At 36.8% G+C, this 22437-nt stretch overlaps 1 protein-coding gene across 1 annotated transcript in view; it reads right to left on the reverse strand.

The window, feature by feature from the left end:
- Positions 1-22437, reverse strand: part of LRPPRC (leucine rich pentatricopeptide repeat containing) — a 112337-nt gene that overhangs the window by 12344 nt on the left and 77556 nt on the right. Inside the window, exons 27-32 of the mRNA XM_049650202.1 lie at positions 22137-22227; positions 14742-14884; positions 14498-14606; positions 11293-11419; positions 5183-5271; positions 1286-1490 (exon numbers count right to left, since the gene is read on the reverse strand). Of these exons, the coding sequence (XP_049506159.1) occupies positions 1286-1490; positions 5183-5271; positions 11293-11419; positions 14498-14606; positions 14742-14884; positions 22137-22227 (764 nt within the window). The remainder of the gene's footprint in view (positions 1-1285; positions 1491-5182; positions 5272-11292; positions 11420-14497; positions 14607-14741; positions 14885-22136; positions 22228-22437) is intronic.

Below are 22437 nucleotides of genomic sequence, written 5' to 3' on the forward strand. Positions count from 1 at the left end.
GTCTTTCAACCAGTCACATCAATTTGTTTTTGTCAGGTATCATACATTTGAAAAATAATTAATTTATACTAAGATTCTCAGAAAAAAGTACCTCTACACTCAAAAAAAAAAAAAATCAATTACATGGCCCTATTTAACAAGTTATGATAAAAAATGATCTGTATGACTATCTTTTTGGCCAAGGTACTCCTAACTGATACTTTACAGTCATGATATGGTACTCAGAATCCAAATAATCAATTTTTTGTTGGAATTCTTACCTAAAACATAAGAACCCTCTAATAAAAATGAACACCCTGTTACAGTAAGTTTTTCTCATGGGTTTCAGTGAGATAGTTCCTTAATAGTGAATAAAATCACATTCTCTACATCATATAAAACTGTGTTTAATATGGTAGCATTTTAAAATTCATCCAGATCTTACTTGGAAAGTTTCCTTGATCTTCTAACCTAAAATAATCACATTCTCTTATTAAGGGAAAATTCAAAGTTCTATCTGGCAGGGGGTGGGAACCATTTTAAAAGGAAAAAACAAAACAAAACACAGCTTTTCTGCCCAAAGAAATAGAAACAAACAAAAGACCCTGCAAAAACAAACATTATATTTTGATTATCGCAACCCATCAACTGTATGTGAGATTAACTACTCAAGAACAAAGCACGCAGAGTGTCGATTCCATAATTATCCCATGAATCTTTAACTTAGGCAACGTACTTTGCTAGAGACGTTAATAAAAATCAAGTTCTGATTTACTGCTACAGTGGCATGCATGTCTCCATAAGGAATCTAGAGGTGATGGTAAAAGAACCACCTCTAAACACCTCGCTTCCTATGCGTGTGTGCTGACAGCAGGGATGGGAAGGACGGTGGGGGAAACAGAAATGCCTATTTTTAACAAGCTTGCTTGTCCCTCCGCACTCACAATGTTCTAGCAGAGTGTCACCCTCAGTGTTGCTGACAATCACATGAACTCATTTTTCACGTTTGTAATAGTGTTTCAACACAAGGGCCTGGCATGCACATGAAGAAAGTTACCGCCATGGAGAAAGTTTCACAATTTTGAAAAATTTGATAAATGTCATTCGTTGGTCTAATTTAAAGCTAAAACACATTTTGTAACACATAATTATTCCCTAATAGTTCGAGGACAATCAGCAACTGACATCAATATTTCCTCTGTGTTGATATGGCTTCTAATAGCCTAAGAAAAGTTTTTAAAGGTGGTATTTGAGATAATGCTCCTTCTAGTATCCAGTGAAAGAAAAGAAACTTGAAAATACTCACTTCTTTATTTGTGCCAAAGCAATGTTATTGATGAAAACCATATTTGAAAGTCCAATTGAATCTTCAAGTCCATTTACCATCTTCTGAATCTCCTGTATACTTTCTACATCACCCTTCAAGGCACATGCCTGAATAAGGCGGGTCACTGCTATCCTAGAAGGTGTTTGCTCCAGATCTAAGGCGGTTTTTAGCGTTTTTAGAGCCTCTACAACAGAAAAGCAGGCGACAGAGTTCTTCTTTTATGAACCGTACTGACTAATGCATTTTGAAAACCAGCTTTTAGATATGAGTACCAAATGGCTACACACAAAAAGCTATGAATAATTTATTCTAGATTACAGAAAACATTAATACTTTATGAGAAACCTAAAAAAAATAATGATCTATTTGGCTATCTATAAAATATCAGAGGCCAGAGAAATTTCTTCTTTAAATCTCAGAGAAAACACAAATGTTACTGACAGAACATGGGTTCCCTTCAGGGATAACATTTAGTGACCAATTTTAAGGAAACTGACAAGTTCAGAAAAATAGAAATAATTTTAAAAATTAAAGAGTCTCCATAAATACTGTAACTTCTACCACATTCATACTTTACCAGATTTTATTACATTCAAACATTACCTGCTTATCCAAATCTAATATCCCAAAGATTCATCTTTGGAAACAATGTCTCTCTCTAAACAGGAGCGATTACACAGAAGCAGCCAAACTAGAACATTCAACTTCCACACTAACAAATTCATTTTAAATGACTGAACACTTGGTAGATACAGAAAATAAAGATCATCAGATTCCCATGGATATAGCCACAGGTTTTTTTTTTTAAGTATCATACTTGTAAGTACTTGATTACGGATAAATACGAAATATCTTGATTTACTGACTCATGTGCCAGTGTAGCGAAATCATTACATTAAAGTAAAGTGGTAGACTGGGGGGAAAATTTAACACTTAGCCTAACAATCACTACTGCTATCAAGAAAAACTTCACGGCTTTTTAGAATTAAAGCAATGTAACCTAGAAAAAATGGAGACTCTGAAGGCAGCTTCCAAATGAGAACAAACCTATCTTTTACAGAAGAATGAGGGAAAGGGAATAACTAAACAGTCTATTAAAAGTGCTAAAATAAAAAAAAAATACGCTCAGTGTTTATTATTGAGGAAACCATTTTTAACTACTACAAACAAAAAATCCAAATCCGTGATTCTCAAATGGGAAAAATAGGTACTTCAAAAGGCACATTCTCTAATATTTTGTAAATACACATGTATAACTAGGAAACAAAATGTTATTGATATTGTTTTAATAATATAATCTATGAAACAAGCTTGATAAAATCTTCTTTAACTGGTAATCACACATAGATAATCAACTTAAAAATATTCTTTTAACTAAGAATACAGGCTGCTAGGGAGGATCTTCCCACGACTGGATCAAAACAGTACCAAAAACAAGATAACAATAGTGTTGAGCATTTACTACACGTAGACATAATAGTCAGCAGCTACAATCACAACTACCCTTCTGAAGTAAGTACCAATTTTATAAGTGAGAAACTGAGACAACAGAGTTTAAATAATTTGCCCAAGGTCATATTGCTAGACAGCAACCCAAGAATCCAACACCCCTACACCTGCATCTACGGGTGCATGTGTGAGTGAGAGAGAAGGACTGGGACAACAGACCATTTTATGTCCACTCAAAGGGAGCATGGGACCTTAGAACCTAAATCAAATTCCCAGAACAGGAATTGCCTTCCATATAGTTTAGGACCCAAGAGACACTCAAACGGTACCCATCCACACTCTCTCCCTGAGTCCTTTTCACAGTCTCCTTAATTTACTAGTAACACTGATTATATTGCCAAGATGCCATATAAATCAGCTATTAATATTCCAGAACAGTATACGCTTACAAAATTAGATTAAGATTGAACTGGCTTTATTTTTCTGCTTTAGATGGCATTGAGAAAAAGGAACCTGAAAAAGAGAAGGGAATTTTAAAAACTGGGAGCCCTAGTCAGCCATGGAGCAAGATAAGGAGATGGGGACTGTACCAACACCATTGCCATCCTTGCGGACGACCACGGGACTCTAACAACAGGTTAGCCGACGGCGACGGTGGCATGGGGGGGTGGAGGCGGGAGTGTGGCAGGGCTCCCACTCTCGGCCAACTTCCTGCTGAACTGAACAACTGAGAAGAGTAGATAGGAAATCACATAGTAAAGTTTCTTGTAGTTTTCATAGGGTATCTAATATACAAGCGAAGGACAGTAGTCAAGTTAAAAAAATTCAGTTCAGGGGCGCCTGGGTGGCGCAGTCGGTTAAGCGTCCGACTTCAGCCAGGTCACGATCTCACGGTCTGTGGGTTCGAGCCCCGCGTCAGGCTCTGGGCTGATGGCTCGGAGCCTGGAGCCTGTTTCCGATTCTGTGTCTCCCTCTCTCTCTGCCCCTCCCCCGTTCATGCTCTGTCTCTCTCTGTCCCAAAAATAAAATAAAAAACATTGAAAAAAAAAAAAATTAAAAAAAAAAAATTCAGTTCAGATTCAGCTCAAAAATTAACCCCTCAAAATTAAAAAAATGTTGTGTCTTTATCTCCATGTCTACAGAAATATTTATATGGGGAGCAAGTTTACAATGTTTTAAAACTCTTTTTCATTCTACATTAAATGTCAACTTGACAAAAAGCCTTTTTTTTTTTTTTTTTACATTGAAAATGAAATGACAGCTTTAAAGTTTTAGTAACAAGCCCTGTCCAAAAGGACTGTCTAGATGGGCTGGCCCTGCCTGTGGAGTGCTGCGATAGAAATTTTGCAAAAGAGAAAAATCATCATTTACCTACTCTGTCCTAATCAATGAGAAGACCTCTAAAGACCAGCGTATTTAAATATTACAGGCCAACATTAAAGATGCACAATTAACAACTTTCTCTCAGGCATGGGAAATTATTTTATAAACGTGCAAGTGAAGAATCACATCATTACTACAGAGCGAGGAAGAAAGGAGACACCATACTGAACAGTGAGAGTTTTTTCAACGTTCCTTAAAGATTTCCTAAGTGGGTTTTGTTAGATTGGAAAACTGTGGTTTTAATGGTTTTACTGTACTGACTAAAATTCAAACGTAAAGCCTGAGAGAGGACGCTTACCTACATTTAAGAGAGTCATCGTTTTCCTCCTGGGGAGCTCACTCATAAGATCTCCAGATCCAAATCCATCCACAAATACCCTCTACCAAACAAACAGCCCCCTTTCCAGTCTTCCCCAAAGTCCTCTCCGCAGCTTTCTGGGGTTATTTTCTTAACGTTAATTTAAAAACACTAAACGCTAAACTCCAAACACTGTATTTTATTGCTGTTGGTATTATGAACTATTGAAAAAGTATTAGATTAAGTTTTAAAAATCAATATTATAATCATTTGGTGCACAACCCCACACATTTAACACTCAATTTAACTCATTTGCTATCTCACACACAACCAACACAATATGCAAGAAACAACTGCTGGGAATTGTTTCAGATGCTCTAAAGTATGTTAATTTCCAAAGCAAAATGACTTGTGCTGTGAATTTTAACGCACTTGAAAGCCTGTACTTTCTCTCGTTCTGGAACACAAATTTTGCATGTCTGAAGAGCTGTGATTCATCTTAAGAAAACCCATCTTGTGTTAAATGGAATGGAAACTGGACTAAGTGGTCAAATGACAAGTACATTCATATTCAAGCTGTATTATAAATGCATGTACAGTAATTTACGTCTCTCAGCTACCACAAAAGGCTCTTGATAAGCAGGTAATTTGCTAAATGGACTCCTTTATCCAAGTATTCGAAGGGCGTTACAAGAAAAATCTGCAGAGGCATTAATGTGACGTAAAGGTCAAGCATTGTGACATACCTTTCAAATAATCCCGCCTAACTTGCGTTATGATGAGGAGGCTGTTGGCAGCATCGTTCAGTGTGAAGCCCTTGATGTGGGTCTCAGCGCTAAAAGAAGCAGACATTTAGAAAGGAATTACTGACATGCTTCTGATACGATAATAAATGGTTGAGCACCAAGGTGAAATTATAAAAACTACTGTTCGTATGTTAAAAATATTGCTGCAAAATATCGACCTGGAGACAGCTTTTGTGTTATCCTGTCAATGGTTATAGAAGGATAATTTTTTTTTGCATTCTGACAGATGACAAAGTTGGAAATGAGCAACAAAAGAAACAAAGTACAAGATTTTTTTTAAACAATCGGTTCAGATTCTTGAATGCTGACATATTAGATGACTAAAATAACTGCATGCCCTGCATTGTTCGGCTGTATCCTAAGCTGGATACTTTTTCCTCTTTTTTCTACATTCACCATAATTATAAAATGTAAAACTATTCTTTCGGCAACAAAAATGAACATTTATTTCCAGCGCTGTATATTTTAAATATAAATGAAAGCATATTACTAACACCGTATCATTTGGTTGATTAATTTTCAAATTTCTGTCATCTAGATACATACAGGTTTTAAAGGTGAGCATACTGCACAACTAAATCCATCGTGACATTAAAATTGAAAATTTCACTCAACAATCTTGTCCCAGCCTTTTAATTTGGCAACCCCCCACCCCCAACTTTTTAAAACTCAAGAACAAAAATCGCTTGACTTCTGGCTAAAACCGACATGATTAAAAAACCCTAGCCTGGGATGATTTCTGTTTGCTACACTGTTTGCACATCTCCTGTGATGAAATTTCAGTACCCTTAATGCCCCCAAGGGTTCATCTCCCGATGAGGAAATCCCCACAGGTCACGAGGAGCAAAAGCAATCGCCGCCATTTGCCTTAGCAAGCTCGGTGCTGATCTTGCTGCCAACAACCTCAGCCTGTCGACGTGAACATCGAAGCTGAGCAGATTGCGAGAAAAGCAGGGTCACCCGTAAATTATTCTCGTCAATCCCAAGAAAATCCTCCAAAGACACGGTGACGTGCCCAGCCTCTCAGTCACTTCCAGCCTCTGAGATTCACCCCTGCAGTCCCCGGGCACAGGATTTTCTTATCCCCCCCACCCCTGCCTGACCAATCCTCTTAATCCCACCAAAGCACCCATTGCTCAGTTTGACTTTTTTCCTTTGTCCCATCTGTCAAAGCTTTTAAGTCAACAACTCATGCATGAGACTATAAACTGCATAAAGGATTTACTTTCTCATTCTTTAGCATGATTAAATAAACAGAAGACACATTAAAATTAAGCTCATTTCTTAAGTCAACATTATTACATGTATTATACCATATTTACATGAAAATATTACCTAAAATTCATTGAGACCATGCGGTAACAAAACTTCCCTTTTAACTGACATTAAGAGTGAACTATCAACCTTTCAAAAACCTCAGAACACAGAACATTTTCTTTCAGTAATTTCTTTCAATCTCAAGAAACTGCCTTTTCTATACAAATATGAAAGTGGGGATCAACAGAAAGACAGAAACTCTCCTCAGTTCTATAATACACTGAGCATCTATATTTTACATGTGTACAAACTGACCAATCACAATAAAAATATATTACAAACTGGCAAAAGGAAAAAAAAAAAACAACTACAAAAAGTTACTGGCAGAGATCTTTGTGTCGGACAATAAAAGTTTACTTCTGACCTATACTTTGGATCTTTCCTTTTATAAAAAAAAAAAAAAAATCTAGTTCAGAGCCATCAAATCAAACTTCCTGTGATGATGGGAATATTCCTTATCCATGTTGTCCAGCACGGTCGTTAGCCACCAGCCACACGTGGTTATACGGCTACTGTGATGGAGGAATGGAAATGTCAATTTCCTAAAAACGCAGTTTAGTGTTATCAGAGATTTAAAACAGTATTTTACCTCCCTTACTGCTCTTTGGATAAGCACTTCTCCTCCCTTGAAAGCATTCATTATATCTAAATTTTTATTTTGAAACATGAGGAAGTGTAATTCTAACTAAAAATGAAAGAAAGTTGACTTCTTTAATTTTTTAAAGGCTGCTGTCACTGTTGAGGTGACATACTTTTGAGGTGCCATTATTTGTGGGGAAGGTTTAAATGACCTTCTGAAAATGAAGAAATCTCATTAGAGGTCAAGTAAATGCAACGTATCAGAGGGTACAGCAAAAAAGACTGCATTCTTTAGTTCACAGAGAAAACTGCTCTGAAGACTGGACAAGAGGCGTCATGCAGGTAAAGTAACAACAGGTTGCTATCTATGGACTGCCAATAACAGTGCCAAAATACATGGGGGCACTGCCACTTGCTCATTTGGTCACGCTACATCACAATAAAGAAGGCCATTTAAAAAAAGCAACCGTTCTTTTTTACTCAGAGCACTGGTACGAAACTGGAAGAAGTGATGACCTCATTAGAAACGTGAACTTCAACTACCATTTCTGAAGTTCCAGGCCAGAGTTATTTTCAAAACAACCCAATGTAGATCTAACCCAAGGTACAATTCTTCAGAGTTCGATATAACATCTCAGTTCAAGGGAAAGGATGTGCATCCAATCCCCAGATTAGGTGCTTATGGCATGGTAAGGCTTTGCATCTAGGATTCTCTTAGGTGCACCCAGCTGCATGTGGAAGGCAGCTACAAAATCCTCCTGGAAGGATAACACAGCTAAGATAAAAGTGCCCTCAGAGTACAGAAAGGCTTCATGGAGATCCAGAGAAGGAGGAAAAATCAACATACATTTTACACGTTGTGCACATAAGGGGAAACAGGAGGGCTGTGATTGCAGGCATCTTCTACCATCTTCTAGATCAGCAGCTTTCACAACAACTTGTATGATCAAGATCCCCATCACACAGGGTAAGGAACGTTTCACACAACCTACTAGTGTACATTTTACTAAATAAAACTCACAAAACCATCTTTATCACATGGAGTGCTTCGATATTTTCTATTCTATTTCATTTACACAAAATGTTGGTCCTGTCTCACTAAAGAGATTCCATGACCCTTACTGGTTACAACTGCAGTTTGAAAAACCACTTCAATGAAAGATGTGCACACTGCACGAGCACTCTAGGGGGGAGGCAAGAGGCTGTTTAGTCCTCTATTTTTAAATCTTATCCTCTGAAAAGTATCTATTTTTTAAAGTTTATTTATTTATTTTGAGAGAGAGTGAGTGCATGCAAGTGAGGGAGGGGCAGAAAGAGAGAGGGAGAGAATCCCAAGCAGGCTCTGCGCTGTCAGCACAGAGCCCGACATGGGGCTTGATCTCAATGAACCATGAGATCATAACTTGAGCCAAGATCAAGAGTCAGATGCCCAACAACTGAGTTACCCAGATGCCCCTCTATTTTTTGAGTATGTTTTATAATATACTTAACATGTGCTACATTAGTACAATTTATTACTAATGGATATGATCAAAATGTTTATGACATGTGATTATTGAATCACTTGGGGTGTTTAGTAATTCTGGGCCCCAAACCATTGCTGGGTGGATGGACTGAGTCAGATGGACTGAATCAGAACTTTTGGAGTGGGCTGTGGGGAATCTTCATGCTACCAGAATGTGAGGCTTGCAGTTCTAGAACAAACCCAATTAAAATGAGAAAAAATTACAATCTGTACTTTGGGGAATTTCAGAGATCTCTGTGACCAACCCCAGAATTAAAAGTTTAAAAAAATAAGTTTGGGGGCGCCTAGCTGGCTCAGTCAGTTAAGTGTCTGACTTCGGCTCAGGCAGGTCATGATCTCACGGTTCATGGGCTTGAGCCCCATGTTGGGCTCTATGCTGATAGCTCAGAGCCTAGAGCCTGCTGTGGAATCTGTGTCTCCCTCTCTCTCTCTCGGCCCTTCCCCTGCTCATGCTGTCTCTTTCTCTCTCTCTTTCTCAAAAATAAATATGTTTTCTTTTTAAAGTTAAAAAAAAAAACCAAACTTTTCTTCTTTGCTTCTATCCCTTCACTTAATCACACCCAGTTCACAACACAAAATGCTCTTCTCTTTACGCTGCCTCCCTTTCCTCCTAAATCACTATTGCTTCAGAATGCCTTTGATTACTATGGGCAGTGTTAGGATAGAGAGTTTAGGTAATAATTTTCTGAGAAAAGTAATTTTAGGAAAATACCACATCCCCTTGATGACTTCAATGATTACAGATGGCAATAGGCTGTTCAATGTAAAATTTTCCAAGTCACTAATGGAGCATGTCTCGAGTATTCTAGAGATACGTAATTTAATTAGCAACTGAGTAAAAACACAAATGGGATACAGAATACATTAAAAACCTGAACTTTCAAAAAGTCTTAGTGTGACTATCCTTGATATAGGACATACAAATGATGGCTGAAGACCACAGATATATATGGTGTGCATGTGTGTGTATAAGTATATATTATACTTGTATATATACATCTATATATACTATACGTATACACACTGTACATGGGTGTGTTATGTATTTCCAGACAAGTACAGTCAGATACATTTTTCAAAATGTAATGAAATACAAACAGTAAATATGACCCTATGGTGCATAACTTTTTTTTTTTTTAATTTTTTTTTTTTTTTTAACGTTTATTTATTTTTGAGACAGGGAGAGACAGAGCATGAACTGGGGAGGGTCAGAGAGGGGGAGACACAGAATCTGAAACAGGTTCCAGGCTCTGAGCTGTCAGCACAGAGCCCGACACGGGGCTCGAACTCATGGACAGTGAGATCATGACCTGAGCCGAAGTCGGACACTTAACCGACTGAGCCACCCAGGCGCCCCTATGGTGCATAACTTTAATGTAACACTAGCATTAACACCAAATTTTCCAGCAAACTGCAAGAATGCCAAGCATCCACTTTCTATTCAGGATTCTAATATTCCAAAAGTACTGTGACTTAAAAATTTTGAAGGCCAACGTTGAGCCAAGAGAGATTATTTAAGAACTTGTAATACGTTAGGAAAAGGCTGACCTTTGCCACTGAAAGTAAGGTTATTGACTCATCACCAGGACAGCTCTATATTCCCGGGCAGGTGACTGTGATCTATTCCTTTCTAGGCCCTTTCTGGTTACTAACTCAACTTTTCACATTAACTTCTTGGGGATAAGACAACAGAGTACATTACCTGACACACCAGGTAAGAAAACTTCACTCTTGTTCTGAATAATGAAGTATTTTACTCTGAGGAACTAGCCAGAGAAACAAAACCCCTACCATGACCACCACACAGATATATATATATATTTTTTTTTGTAAAAAGTCCAAAATCAAACAAAAAACGCAACAGAAGGGCAAAGAGAAAGGCATTTAAAATGTGCTGAGGGGCGCCTGGGTGGCTCAGTTGGTTAAGCCCCTGACTTGATTTCGGCTCAGGTCATGATCTCGTGGTTTGTGAGACAGAGCCCTGCATCGGGCTCTGTGCCGACAGAGATTCTCTCTTTCCCTCCCACCCCCCAAATAAACATTTTTTTAAAAATAAGTAAAATCAGTCATTCAATAAAATGTGTTGAGCACCTATATTTTCTCTACTTCACTCTATGTTCTTCAACACCTAGAAGAGATCTTTAATATAAGTCTTGTTATCATCTCCTCATCACATAAAAGAAAAAATGAGGCTCACAGATGGGAGGCAATTTCCCCAATAGAAATTTCAAGTAAGATTCGAACCCTTGCCTAAGTTCAAAGCCTTTGGGTGTTTTCATTATATTAGGGTCCTCCCACCAAAAAAGGTTCACAGATCTAGCTGCTGAACAAGAAACAGAGTATGATGAAGAAAAAGCAATTACTTTTCTGTATATGGACATCATAAATGAGTGGCAAAGTTATATTAGGCAAATAAAATGTACTGCACTGTGCAGGGCCAGTAAAGGTTTTTTTTTTTTTTTTTGTAGGTTAAAAAGAAACCCATAAAATTAGAAAACCATTTCATAGGATTTTTGTGTGTAGTTGAGGATAATTAAGCAGCTGCTACCAGTACAAATCATTAGAAAAAGTCTAATGAGAGCTGATACTTTTTTTAAGTGACAGGTTTAATAAAGAGACTAATACTTACACATCTTTCACTTGCATTGCTTGTAAGAAGCTATCCTTCTCCAAAAGTAATTTTATCAGACTGCCATAAGTTTCATTGTTCAGCACAATGTTTTGCTTGTGTGCTTTCAGGAAAATACTATATGCATCTATGAAGGAAAAAAACATAAAATGAGGTGACATTACTCTGAAATGGCAAAAAAGGAGGGAAGAAACCCTAGAACATGGCTCCCAAACCACATTATTTCTCCTTGTTTCAATACTCATCCACCATACCACTCTCCACACACACACTGACCTAAACAGCAGATGCCGTCACCCTTCTCATCTTTGTAAACACAAAGTCACAGCTTTGGAAACTCTACTTAAGCCACATGGAAGGTACGTGAAAGGACTTCCTTTTAAAATGACTTTTCATACCAGTTTTCTGAAGTCAAAAAATTATTCTCATGGCAATAAAAATGAAAAAGAGCTCTTCTGAATTTGTTTGTCAAAAGATGATACCAGTTTCAAAATAAGCTGCAAAATGTGTGTTAAAGTCCAAATAAACCACAGTTATAATTTAGATTGAGGGGAGCAAAAGATGCATTTTAAAGCACTCTTTAATCTATAAGTGGGTGGTTACAATGGTTAACATTTCAACACAATAGCATTAAAATGAATATAGCCTATAATTCTAAAATTAGGAGATCAAATTATTTGGCTACGACAGGACTTATACAAAAACATACAATTTTCAAATATACAGGTATCTAACAAGTAAACTAAGCAACATTTGTTTGACTGATTAACAGTTTTATTTCACTTGTTCACAATAACTGTCAGTGAATGAAAAGATGTTACCAAAAGAGAAGTAACTACACTTTTCAGTCACTTACTTTTCTGAAATAAAATTGCCTGGCTATAAACATCCAACTGAAACTATAATCCACTCTCCGGTGTGTATAAACAAACCACAAAAGAGAGGGCATAAGTGAACTACACGTACGAACTTCTATAGGTATAAAGCTCAATGTAAGGAAATGCAGTACATACAATTAGGAGGGAACACGATATTGATGCTCAAAAAAACATTCAGAGCCACTTTAGAGGTTTCTGAACAAGCAGACATTACACTTGTATTTCTAAGTTAGGGGAGTTTGTATGAGCCCTTCAATTTAAACTGAGGTGACATTGTGAAAAACCCTCTTTCAAGGTAAACTCAGAGAAAACATGAGAGAAAAGGTATGACATTAATATCTGCGTCTTAACCAAGGAGAACAGATAAAATCTGTCATTCTGTACACAGTGCTCCCTTTTAAGGGAGCTAAGAGGTTAAATGCAGTGCAATTTTTGTTTACTCCCCAACAAGCATGGTTTCCTGAATGGAAATATAAAATAAGTATAATTCGAATATTTAAGATTGACAAAACAATCTAGAAAATCTTACTGTTTTCTAAAACTATAGGCATTGTAAGAAATCGGTATGTCTGTTTATTATTCTCTACTAGTTGAAGGAAGGAAGGATGGAAGGAGGGAAGGAAGGAGGGAAAAGAAGGAAGGGGCTATCATTGTAAAGTGCCACACTCATTCACCACAGGTTTCTGGTGTAAAAGTTGGTAAGGAGGCTAAACTACCAGAAATTCGATAAAGTGCTATTATGCAAAGCATTCAAATTCCAAAGTATTGATATTTTGCTAAGCACTCAAATCCTGAGATTTGTGAATAAAAACTCTGAAGAATTAACAGGATAAAACAAGTACAATAAATGTAAGTTGCATACTAAAACCAGAATTGGGGTATATCTCCACGTTTATAATAAACACTACATTATATTTATCTAGTTAACTAGTTAAGGTTTTCATTTAAAAACAATTTTTTTAATTAAAAAAATGTTTATTTAATTTCTGAGAGAGACAGAGCATGAGTGGGGGAGGGGCAGAGAGAGTGAGGGAGACACAGAATCTGAAGCAGGCTCCAGGCTCTGAGCTGTCAGCACAGAGCCTGATGCGGGGCTCAAACCCACCAACCACAAGATCATGACCTGAGCTGAAGTCAGATGCTTTCACTGACTGAGCCAACCAGGTGCCCCCCAAAACAACAATTTTTAAAAAGGTAATATATGAAGGAGCTCTAGAGTCTTCACAAAGTAACTATATACTAATTTCATATTTGTTTCAGTCAAATAAAAACTCCACTGGAATATTTAAATAGTATTGATGATCATAATTAATTTTATATTTAGGTTTACCATATATAAGGTAAGGACTCAAGGATGTATAGGGTGAGTATGCAGCAAAGGAAAATGACACAAAGGATAAAGTTACTCTTCGTGACCCTGTACACTTTACGTCAGTGTCACAAAATTTCCAGTTAAGAAATAAGAGGAAATTATAAATTTCTAAATTGATTCCTTTCTATTGAACACAGCGCATAATGATCAATACTAAAATGAATAAAAATCTACATAACAGTTTAAGTATCATAAAGCATACTTGAAAATCCACACAAAACTGAAAGAATTAAAGAGCATGCTAGCATGCTATGGAGAAAAATTAACAACAAAAAAAGGGAAACAACAGTAATGTATGATTCTGAAAGAGTACAATGAAGTCTAAATGGAAATGTCTACAATGTAATAGGCAAGCTGCTACCAGAGTGTTCAAGATGGTCATAAAATTTTTAAAGTAGTCATAAAGGTGGTAGGCACGTCACGTCAGAAGTTTACTGCTAGAAAACAGGAAGATGAGCAAGACACAGGGTTCACGTCCAGCCTCTAACCTTGAAATGGTGCTTGATCACTTTGGCTTAGATATTTTAAAACAAGTTATAGATATCTTGATTTTTTTTTCATCTCTCAGTACTTCATTATAGATCTCAACATTTAAGGATACTGTCCTATAAGTCGTAAATTCCACTATCAAACCTAATAAAAATGAGATGGGGCACCTGGCTAGCTCAGTCAGAAGAGCATGCGACTCTTGATCTCAGGGTCATGAGTTCAAGCCCCACACTAGACATAAAGATTACTAAAAAAATAAACATAAAAACAAAATGAGATAATTCCTTATTATTATCTACTACTCAGTTTATATTTAAGTTTTCCCAACTGCCCCAAAATATCTTTGTTAATTTAAAAAATGAAAGAAAGTAATTTATACAAGTTCCATCTCTGTCCTAGAGCACTTCTAATTTGTTAAATGGACTTGGATCTCATGCTACTATTAGACCCCTGTGTACAGGTTTACCTTTGCTTTTCTTTCGTTGGCAGGCATTCAACAGATCTTTCTGGATATTTGTTTCTTCACGTGAAGGTGGTGATGAACTCAGGGAATGCTTTTCATCTTCATACCACAACTTAAAAACAAAATTCTTCAGTTAAACAAAAACTGGTATACACAGTGATTTTTTTAGTATAAAACCGGGCTCACCTATGCCCTAACGTTATACTGACAACAAAATCTGTTATGCTTACAGTTAAAAACAAATTACCTCAGGTACATCAAATGGAACCTCCTGATTATTGTTTCTAAGGATTTCTGCTAATAATCTTAAGGTCTTTGCACGAGGAATAATATTTTCTTCTTGCATTTTATTCCAGACAGCATCAGCTCTTTGCCAGTCACCATTTATTTCTGTAAAATTTGATTAGGCAGAAATTAATGAGCATACAAAGTAGAATTCATAAAAATGTTTAGAATTTCCTATTTGATGTTGAATTGTAAGCATTACCCCCAAATTACTGCTACCAGGGAAAGGAACAGGATGATTGTGGACCAAAGATGAGAAGACTTCTTTATGTATACCTCTTGAATTTTCAAATTCAAATAGAAATCCCTTACCTATTAAAAAATAACAACAAACCTCCTACCCTTTACTACATACTCTGAAAACCTTTTTAAAGTAACTGAGAAGTTGCCCATTTCTGAAATCAAAATCAGAAATAGCTAACAATTCAACTATGTCCGTGAAACTCTGGAAAGATGATGGGTACATGTATGCAGTATAATACACAGCTGAAGGTCTAAAGGGAGTGAATACGGGTAGATGTATGATTTTCTTCAAAGGGGACGAATCAACAAATGCTTTTCACTTAGTCGAATAGGGAGAATTCTGTCTCTTCTGCTGACTTGAAGAATGTCTGTGACGTTGTGTGACAGATTTCTCATCCCAACAAATAATGCCACCAGAGTATAAGTATTATAGGGCAAGGGAAGTTTACTGGAAGGAAATAGGCAGATTCCTTCATACTGAATATGTGGTATTCCTTTTATGTTCCTTTTATGTGGTAACCTAGTCTTCACAAATAGCAAAAATTTAATAATCAAGACGTTGTTTTTTAAAACCTTCTAATGGGTTTTAAAAAGAGAAAAGGTCAAAGTCATTTAATATAATAAACTTTTACTTGTGAAAAACTAGACCAAAATATGAAAAATATCATGACACTAATTAAGTTCAATATAACTATTAAGCACAAAGAAATACTCCTTTAAAAGTGTTTTTTAAATTTTCAAATATGAATAAAGAGTATCTTCATTGTGTACCATCAGCTCTAGGAAAGGGGTTATTTCAGAGCACAAAATGTTCCAGAAAACATAAATAAATGTTTCTCAGGAATTCCAAAATATTAAAACAAATGGGATTTTCCTAGATTCTCCCTGACCCCTCCAACTGAAAAGCTAAGTTTTTTGATAACTAATGACTCCTAAAAGTAAACAACTCAAAGAAGAAAAACAAAACACATTCATGCTCCATCAGAAACCTAAGTAAAAGGGTAGTAAGTAGGAAAATTTCACCAGGTCATACACAAATTGCAGTGATTTTGTACATACTTTGATAATAAAATCATTTGTATATAAAACGCTTACATTTACAACCTATTTTCAAAACAAGATTCACATAAGCTAATTATGCTTATCCTTCATTAGAATGTTCTTATGTAACGTAAAATTCAGCAGCAACTTTTCAATTATGTGAATATATAAAACTAATTGAACTAAACACATTAAAAGCAAAACGCCAAGCTCCATTATCTTTAATCCTGTAGAAAAGGTGGAACACTTCTGTTCCCTGCCAGAGTACTATGGACTATACAAGACACAGGAAAGGTTTCCAAGAACTGGAAACAGCACTGCTAAGGTGCTTTCTAAAGAGATTCATTTTGACACTAACATAACTATTCCAAACACTGAAGAGAAGATGGGTGGAGGATGTACAAGTCTGTGCCTTCAACTGTAAGAATTAGAGGAAGACAATTTTCTTCTAAAAGAGGCACATAAAATAAATAAAAAACGTTGAAAAAAAAAAATTTAAAATCGGGGCGCCTGGGTGGCGCAGTCGGTTAAGCGTCCGGCTTCAGCCAGGTCACAATCTCGCGGTCCGTGAGTTCGAGCCCCGCGTCAGGCTCTGGGCTGATGGCTCGGAGCCTGGAGCCTGTTTCCGATTCTGTGTCTCCCTCTCTCTCTGCCCCTCCCCCGTTCATGCTCTGTCTCTCTCTGTCCCAAAAATAAATAAAAAACGTTGAAAAAAAAAAAAATTTAAAAGAGGCACATGTATATGGAAGCTTCCAGTTTGGGGGTACAAGATATTACAGAGATGTACCTTTAATTAACTAGCAACTTATACAAGAGAATATTTCAAAATACATGAAAATTAGATAGTGTTTATACCATGAAACAACTCATTTATATTTACACACACACACACACACACACACACACACACACAACACAGACACTTTTTTTTTGTTTAAAGGGAAAAAACTTCTTGGAAATATGCCTGGATCACAAAATATATAACAAACCTTTGAGGCAAACTAGTCAGCGTGCCAACATTTGCACCTGTGTACAAAAACTCACAAAGGCACAGAAAGGCCATGCCTTTCTTGTATAATATCCCTCTGGGGCTTAAAATGCCTTCTACCAAGACAACAACAATCCTACTCGTTGCCTGGGCTGTGGCCAGGGAATGGACACTCTGCCTCTATAATCCCATCACCACCCTCCTGGCACTCTTGGTTCCCTCTCTTTAAAGAATGAGAGGACTGACCACTACACAATCTCTGAGGATTGTTAAGCTACACAACCAACGATTCTGGACACCACTAGTGATTTTATCAGAATACACACTGTTGTGGGATTGTAATTTATGGCAATAGGACCAGTGTGTAACAAGTTGTCACTGTATGCGCAGCCGCTATGGTAATGAACTAAGAAATGAAAATGTCTAGTTTGGGGTTTTGGTTGAAATTGAAAGTTTTTACATATTACTGATCAGAGGGGGTAATTTCCAAATGATGGTTCCACTCTAAAATAACAAATCTAGGGCTCGGACAGGGATCTCGCTATGCAAGCCTGCACAGTCTTGCTTTGCCTGAATACAATCCAAGACTAGCGAGAGGTGTTCTATGACCTGGGAGACAAGGGAAAGGAGTTCCCACTGGTCAAAGATGGAACAATGTGAGCACCTAGAAAACAATGATCGCAATAAACTGAAACACAAATAAATTTTTAAAATATGAACTCACGAATTGAAAAAAAAAAATCAATGTTCAACTTTGGAGATTCCAAGGACACCAGCACTTAAATATGGTAATTAAAGAGAGAAAAGGCACTGATCTTTCCCTGTGAATTTATTTCACATTAAGTAAAAAAGGAAGCCACAGACCATAACGTAGAGTATGAAACATGTAGACAATAAAATAATCAAAATAATAGGTGTATATGTAAAAACTATATGGATACAAATATACAGAAAAAAGGCTGGAAGGCTGGCCAATTGACAAGTTACTTCTGAGGGGTGGACAAAAGGACATTTCCACATTTTGTTCTGTATACTACACTACTGCATTGCTTGACTCTTTAGTAATTTGGAATATACTCATGCCTTATTTGTATAATAAATGCACAGTGCGAAAAGAAATGTCAATGGAAGTACTTGAAAAAAAGGGAAAAAAAAGCACATAAATAACTTCAGAGGTAGAATAAATGCTAAAGTGTAAATGTTGGCTTTTTAAAAATCGATTTGTAAGTCATATAGAGAAGGACAGATTCCATATGTTTTCACTCCTATGTGGATCCTGAGAAACTTGACAGAAGACCATGGGGGAGGGGAAGGAAAAAAAAAAATGGTTAGAGAGGGAGGGAGCCAAAATATAAGAGACTCCTAAAAACTGAGAACAAACTGAGGGTTTATGGGGGGTGGGAGGGAAGGGTGGGTGGGTGATGGGTATTGAGGAGGGCACCTGTTGGGATGAGCACTGGGTATTGTATGGAAACCAATTTGACAATAAATTTCCCATTAAAAAAATAATAAATAAATAAAAATAAAAATCGATTTGTAAAATTTTAAGACAAAATTACAAACAAACATAAAGCAGTCTGTTTTCCAATAATGTACACAAATAATAAGCTATCTGTATATATATAAAAAGAAATTGACATGTTTAGAATATAAGAAAATGTTCAATAAGGTAAAAATACTATCTCAAAATAATAGTATATTCATTATGCAGATGAGGGGGCTGCTTCATTCATGTTTGTTACAGGTCTTAGGAACTAATTTTGCAAGACTATCACCATGAAAGGTGATATTAGAAAGTGTATTAGAAAAGATAGAGGGGCACCTGGGTGGCTCAGTTGGTTAAGCGTCCAACTTCGGCTCAGGTCATGATCTCAGGGTTTGTGAGTTCGAGCCCTGCATCAGGCTCTGTGCTGACAGCTTGTTCAGAGCCTGGAGCCTGCTCCAGATTCTGTCTCCCTTTCTCTCTGGCCCTACCCTGATCATACTCTGTCTCTGTCTCTCTCAAAAATAAATAAACATTAAAAAAAAAAAAAAATTAAAAAAAAAAAAAGAAAGAAAAGATAGTTCAAACTAAAATTTGAATTGTGACAGATTCTTTTTAACAGATCACCTATGGACATCATACTGTATACAGTAAGTAGAAAATGAAACGCGTTTAGTACAACTAGTATTTAAAGATATGAAAAGTTTCATTTTCTATTTCTTCATCTAGATTACAGTTACATGAATGTTGGCTATCATAAACCACTGAGCCATGTGTATCGTTGTTTTGTGCATGTTTCTGTAGTATGCTGTAATTCACAACCTGAAGGGTGTGGTGGGTGGGGGATACTCTTAAAACAAAACAAAACCGCTCTTCGACAAATACCCCAAAATAATCAGGCCAATCGCTTTTAACGACTAAAATTACACCATGAGAAAGAATGAATTCATAAAAAGTTCTGGTAGGTCAAACAAATTACTTTCTCAGAAATCCACAATCCAAGATAGGGATTTTTCAAGTATGATAGCACCACATCTCATACATCATTCCATATTATATGTTCCTTTTCAAACAAATTGAGTCCATAGTGCTTTATACATTATTTAACACGTTTAAGTAGTGGTCCAAGTCAGAGGGCAAAAAGGAGAGCACTGGTTTATTCGGCAGAAAGGGAAGGATTAGGATTATCACAACCGTATTATCTATCTGTAGCACTACAAAGGTTATGAAGTACACCAACCGGGTTAAAAAGTATACTTCATTATAACGATTCCTCTGGCTTCCAGCCTCACAAGAGGCTACTCTCACGTGACTGTGCTCTTCAGACTGCTGGCTCAAATATAGAGCAAAACACTGGAGGGAGGTGTCCAACAGAGCAAAGAGAGGGTGAAGGAGAAAAAATGGTGATAAACTTCAGAGACTGCTTATCCCTAAAGGAAAGTTGAACTTAGAAATTGTTTTCTTTTCTTTAAAAAACAAAACAAAACAAAACAAAACAAAATAAAACAAAACAAAACAAAACAGCAAAGGTCATCTGGACAGGGAAACAGAAGTCTGTGAGGCTGGCTACTTCCACCTTCCCCAGACTAGTACTGTACCTCGTACATTCTTCCAGTTGTTCTTTCACTCTGTATAGCTAGTCTTTAGTCTTGGTCACAGGCCTCTTTCCACAGGGCACTACCTTTTTATCTGCAGGGCCCTCCTCAATGTCTAGCACAGTAAGGGATTAGGGTCTTCTATGGGGATGACTTTAAACGCTGGGACTTGTGTGGAAACATAAATTCAGGGTTTTTTTTCTTTTCCAGTTTGCATAAAATTAAAATTTAAGTGTGAAACTGTTCCTCAAAAGGAAGAAAAAGGGGGTGGGGAAGGGAAAGAATTAGCACCTGAATGAATACAGGTTATAATCCACCGACTGAGGACTAAACTCCTAAAATGTAAGTTTTCTAATTATATATTCAATAACAACCACCTCAGTATTATATGCCAGAATTCATTCAAACCAAAGAATTGAATTTTAAGAATTTTGAGACTTTTAAGAACTACATAGTGAAGTCTGTACTTCAATGCAGCCAACAAGTGAAATGTAAATTTTATGGAAAGTCTTATTTATACCATCAACATAGAAGACAAAGCTTCTAAAGATAATAAATACAAATTCAAAAAGACAAATGAACTAACTTATTCACTGCTGTCTATGGTGTTTGGTCAAGGAAAATTTCCCATGAGAAAAAGAAAATAATCTAGAGCAGATATCTATGAAGTGAAAAAGGGAGGGGAGGGAGAGGAGGGGAGGGGAGGTCAGGTCACTATTCTTTTTTTTTTTTTTTATTTAAAAACAATTTTTTTTATGTTTATTTTTGACAGAGAAAGAGAGAGAGAGAGAGAGAGACAGAGAGTGAGCAGGGGAGGGGCAGAGAGAGCGGGAGACACAGAATCTGAAACAAGCTCCAGGCTCTGAGCTGTCAGCAGAGCCCGATGTGGGGCTCGAACTCACAGACCACGAGATCATGACCTGAGCTTTCAAAGTCCGACGCTCAACCGACTGAGCCACCCAAGCGCCCCAGGGTCACTGACTATTATAAGTGTTGTTCCTCTCTACCCAAATACCTTAAAAGAGACTACCAAGTTCCCAGATGTATAAACTGGAATCAACACACTAGAGCAATGTTTGGTAATAGAGATCAAAAGTTTCAGAACACAGGGGAGCCTGGGTGGCTCAGTCAGTTGGGTGGCCGACTTCAGCTCAGGTCATGATCTCATGGTCCGTGAGTCTGTGAGTTTGAGCCCCACGTCGGGCTCTGTGCTCACAGCTCGGAGCCTGGAGTCTGCTTCGAGTTCTGTGTCTCCCTCTCTCTCTGCACGTCCCCCACTTGCACTCTGTCTCTCTCTCTCAAAAATAAATAAACATTAAAAAAAAAAGTTTCAGGACACAAATATAAATGCAGTACAAGGAAACAACTAAGAGTATGCGCAAAGATTACGGCACACAGATGGTTAATGCAGCGCTATTTTATAACATGGGAAACTGAATTCTATTCCAACGTCTAGCATTAGGAGATTGGCTGGGTAAATCTAGTATATCCATTCAATGAAGTTATTTGTAGGTAATAAAATATAAGAAAATGTCTATAATATAGAAGCAGTCAAAACCGTATTATAACATAATCACATTTGAAAAACTAGCAATGAGTTTGTATATCAATATGCGTTCTTCTGGAAAAGGATCTTGTAGACATGAACAGGTCAATGATTATGCTATTTATAGAAGTGACTGATTGATAAGTCTACTAGAGCACTTAAATAAAAAGAAAACATTAGTCTCTCCTCAAAAAGTCCCATTAAATTCTGTGGCCCTGATGAAGATTTTTCTCATCTTCTGATTACTGCAGTAAGATTGTCAGAAATTATGAAACTTGTATGGTATCTAGTGATACAATGTAACATTCTGTGATAAAACTCAATCTGGCCTCTACTTAAGCCTCGGTTAAAGGCTACACATCTAACAATCCCTGGACCTTCCTTATACTCCTTTCTAGCACCTGTCTTCAACAGAATAAATGTCACAAGATGAAAACATGAGGAATGGTCAGATTACTTACTATATAGTTTTAGCAGACTGTAGTACAGCTGGTCTCTATCACATTCAAATAGCTTCTGCGTTAGCTCCACTAATTTTTCTAGAGTCTCAACCTTAAAAATAAGAGTAACAGATGGATCTAGACTGTGTAAAGGATATATTTTATAATTCACAAATGTCAGTTGAATAATCCTTCAAATAAGCTTTACCCAAAGGGCAGATTAACTTCATTTAAAAATTTAAAGAGCCAAACAGAACAATGTGAATGTAATTAATGCTTAAAAATGGCTAAAATGATAAATTTTATTAGATGTATTTTACCA

The sequence above is a fragment of the Panthera uncia genome, assembly GCF_023721935.1.
Source record: "Panthera uncia isolate 11264 chromosome A3 unlocalized genomic scaffold, Puncia_PCG_1.0 HiC_scaffold_11, whole genome shotgun sequence".
NCBI classification, from domain to species: domain Eukaryota; kingdom Metazoa; phylum Chordata; class Mammalia; order Carnivora; family Felidae; genus Panthera; species Panthera uncia.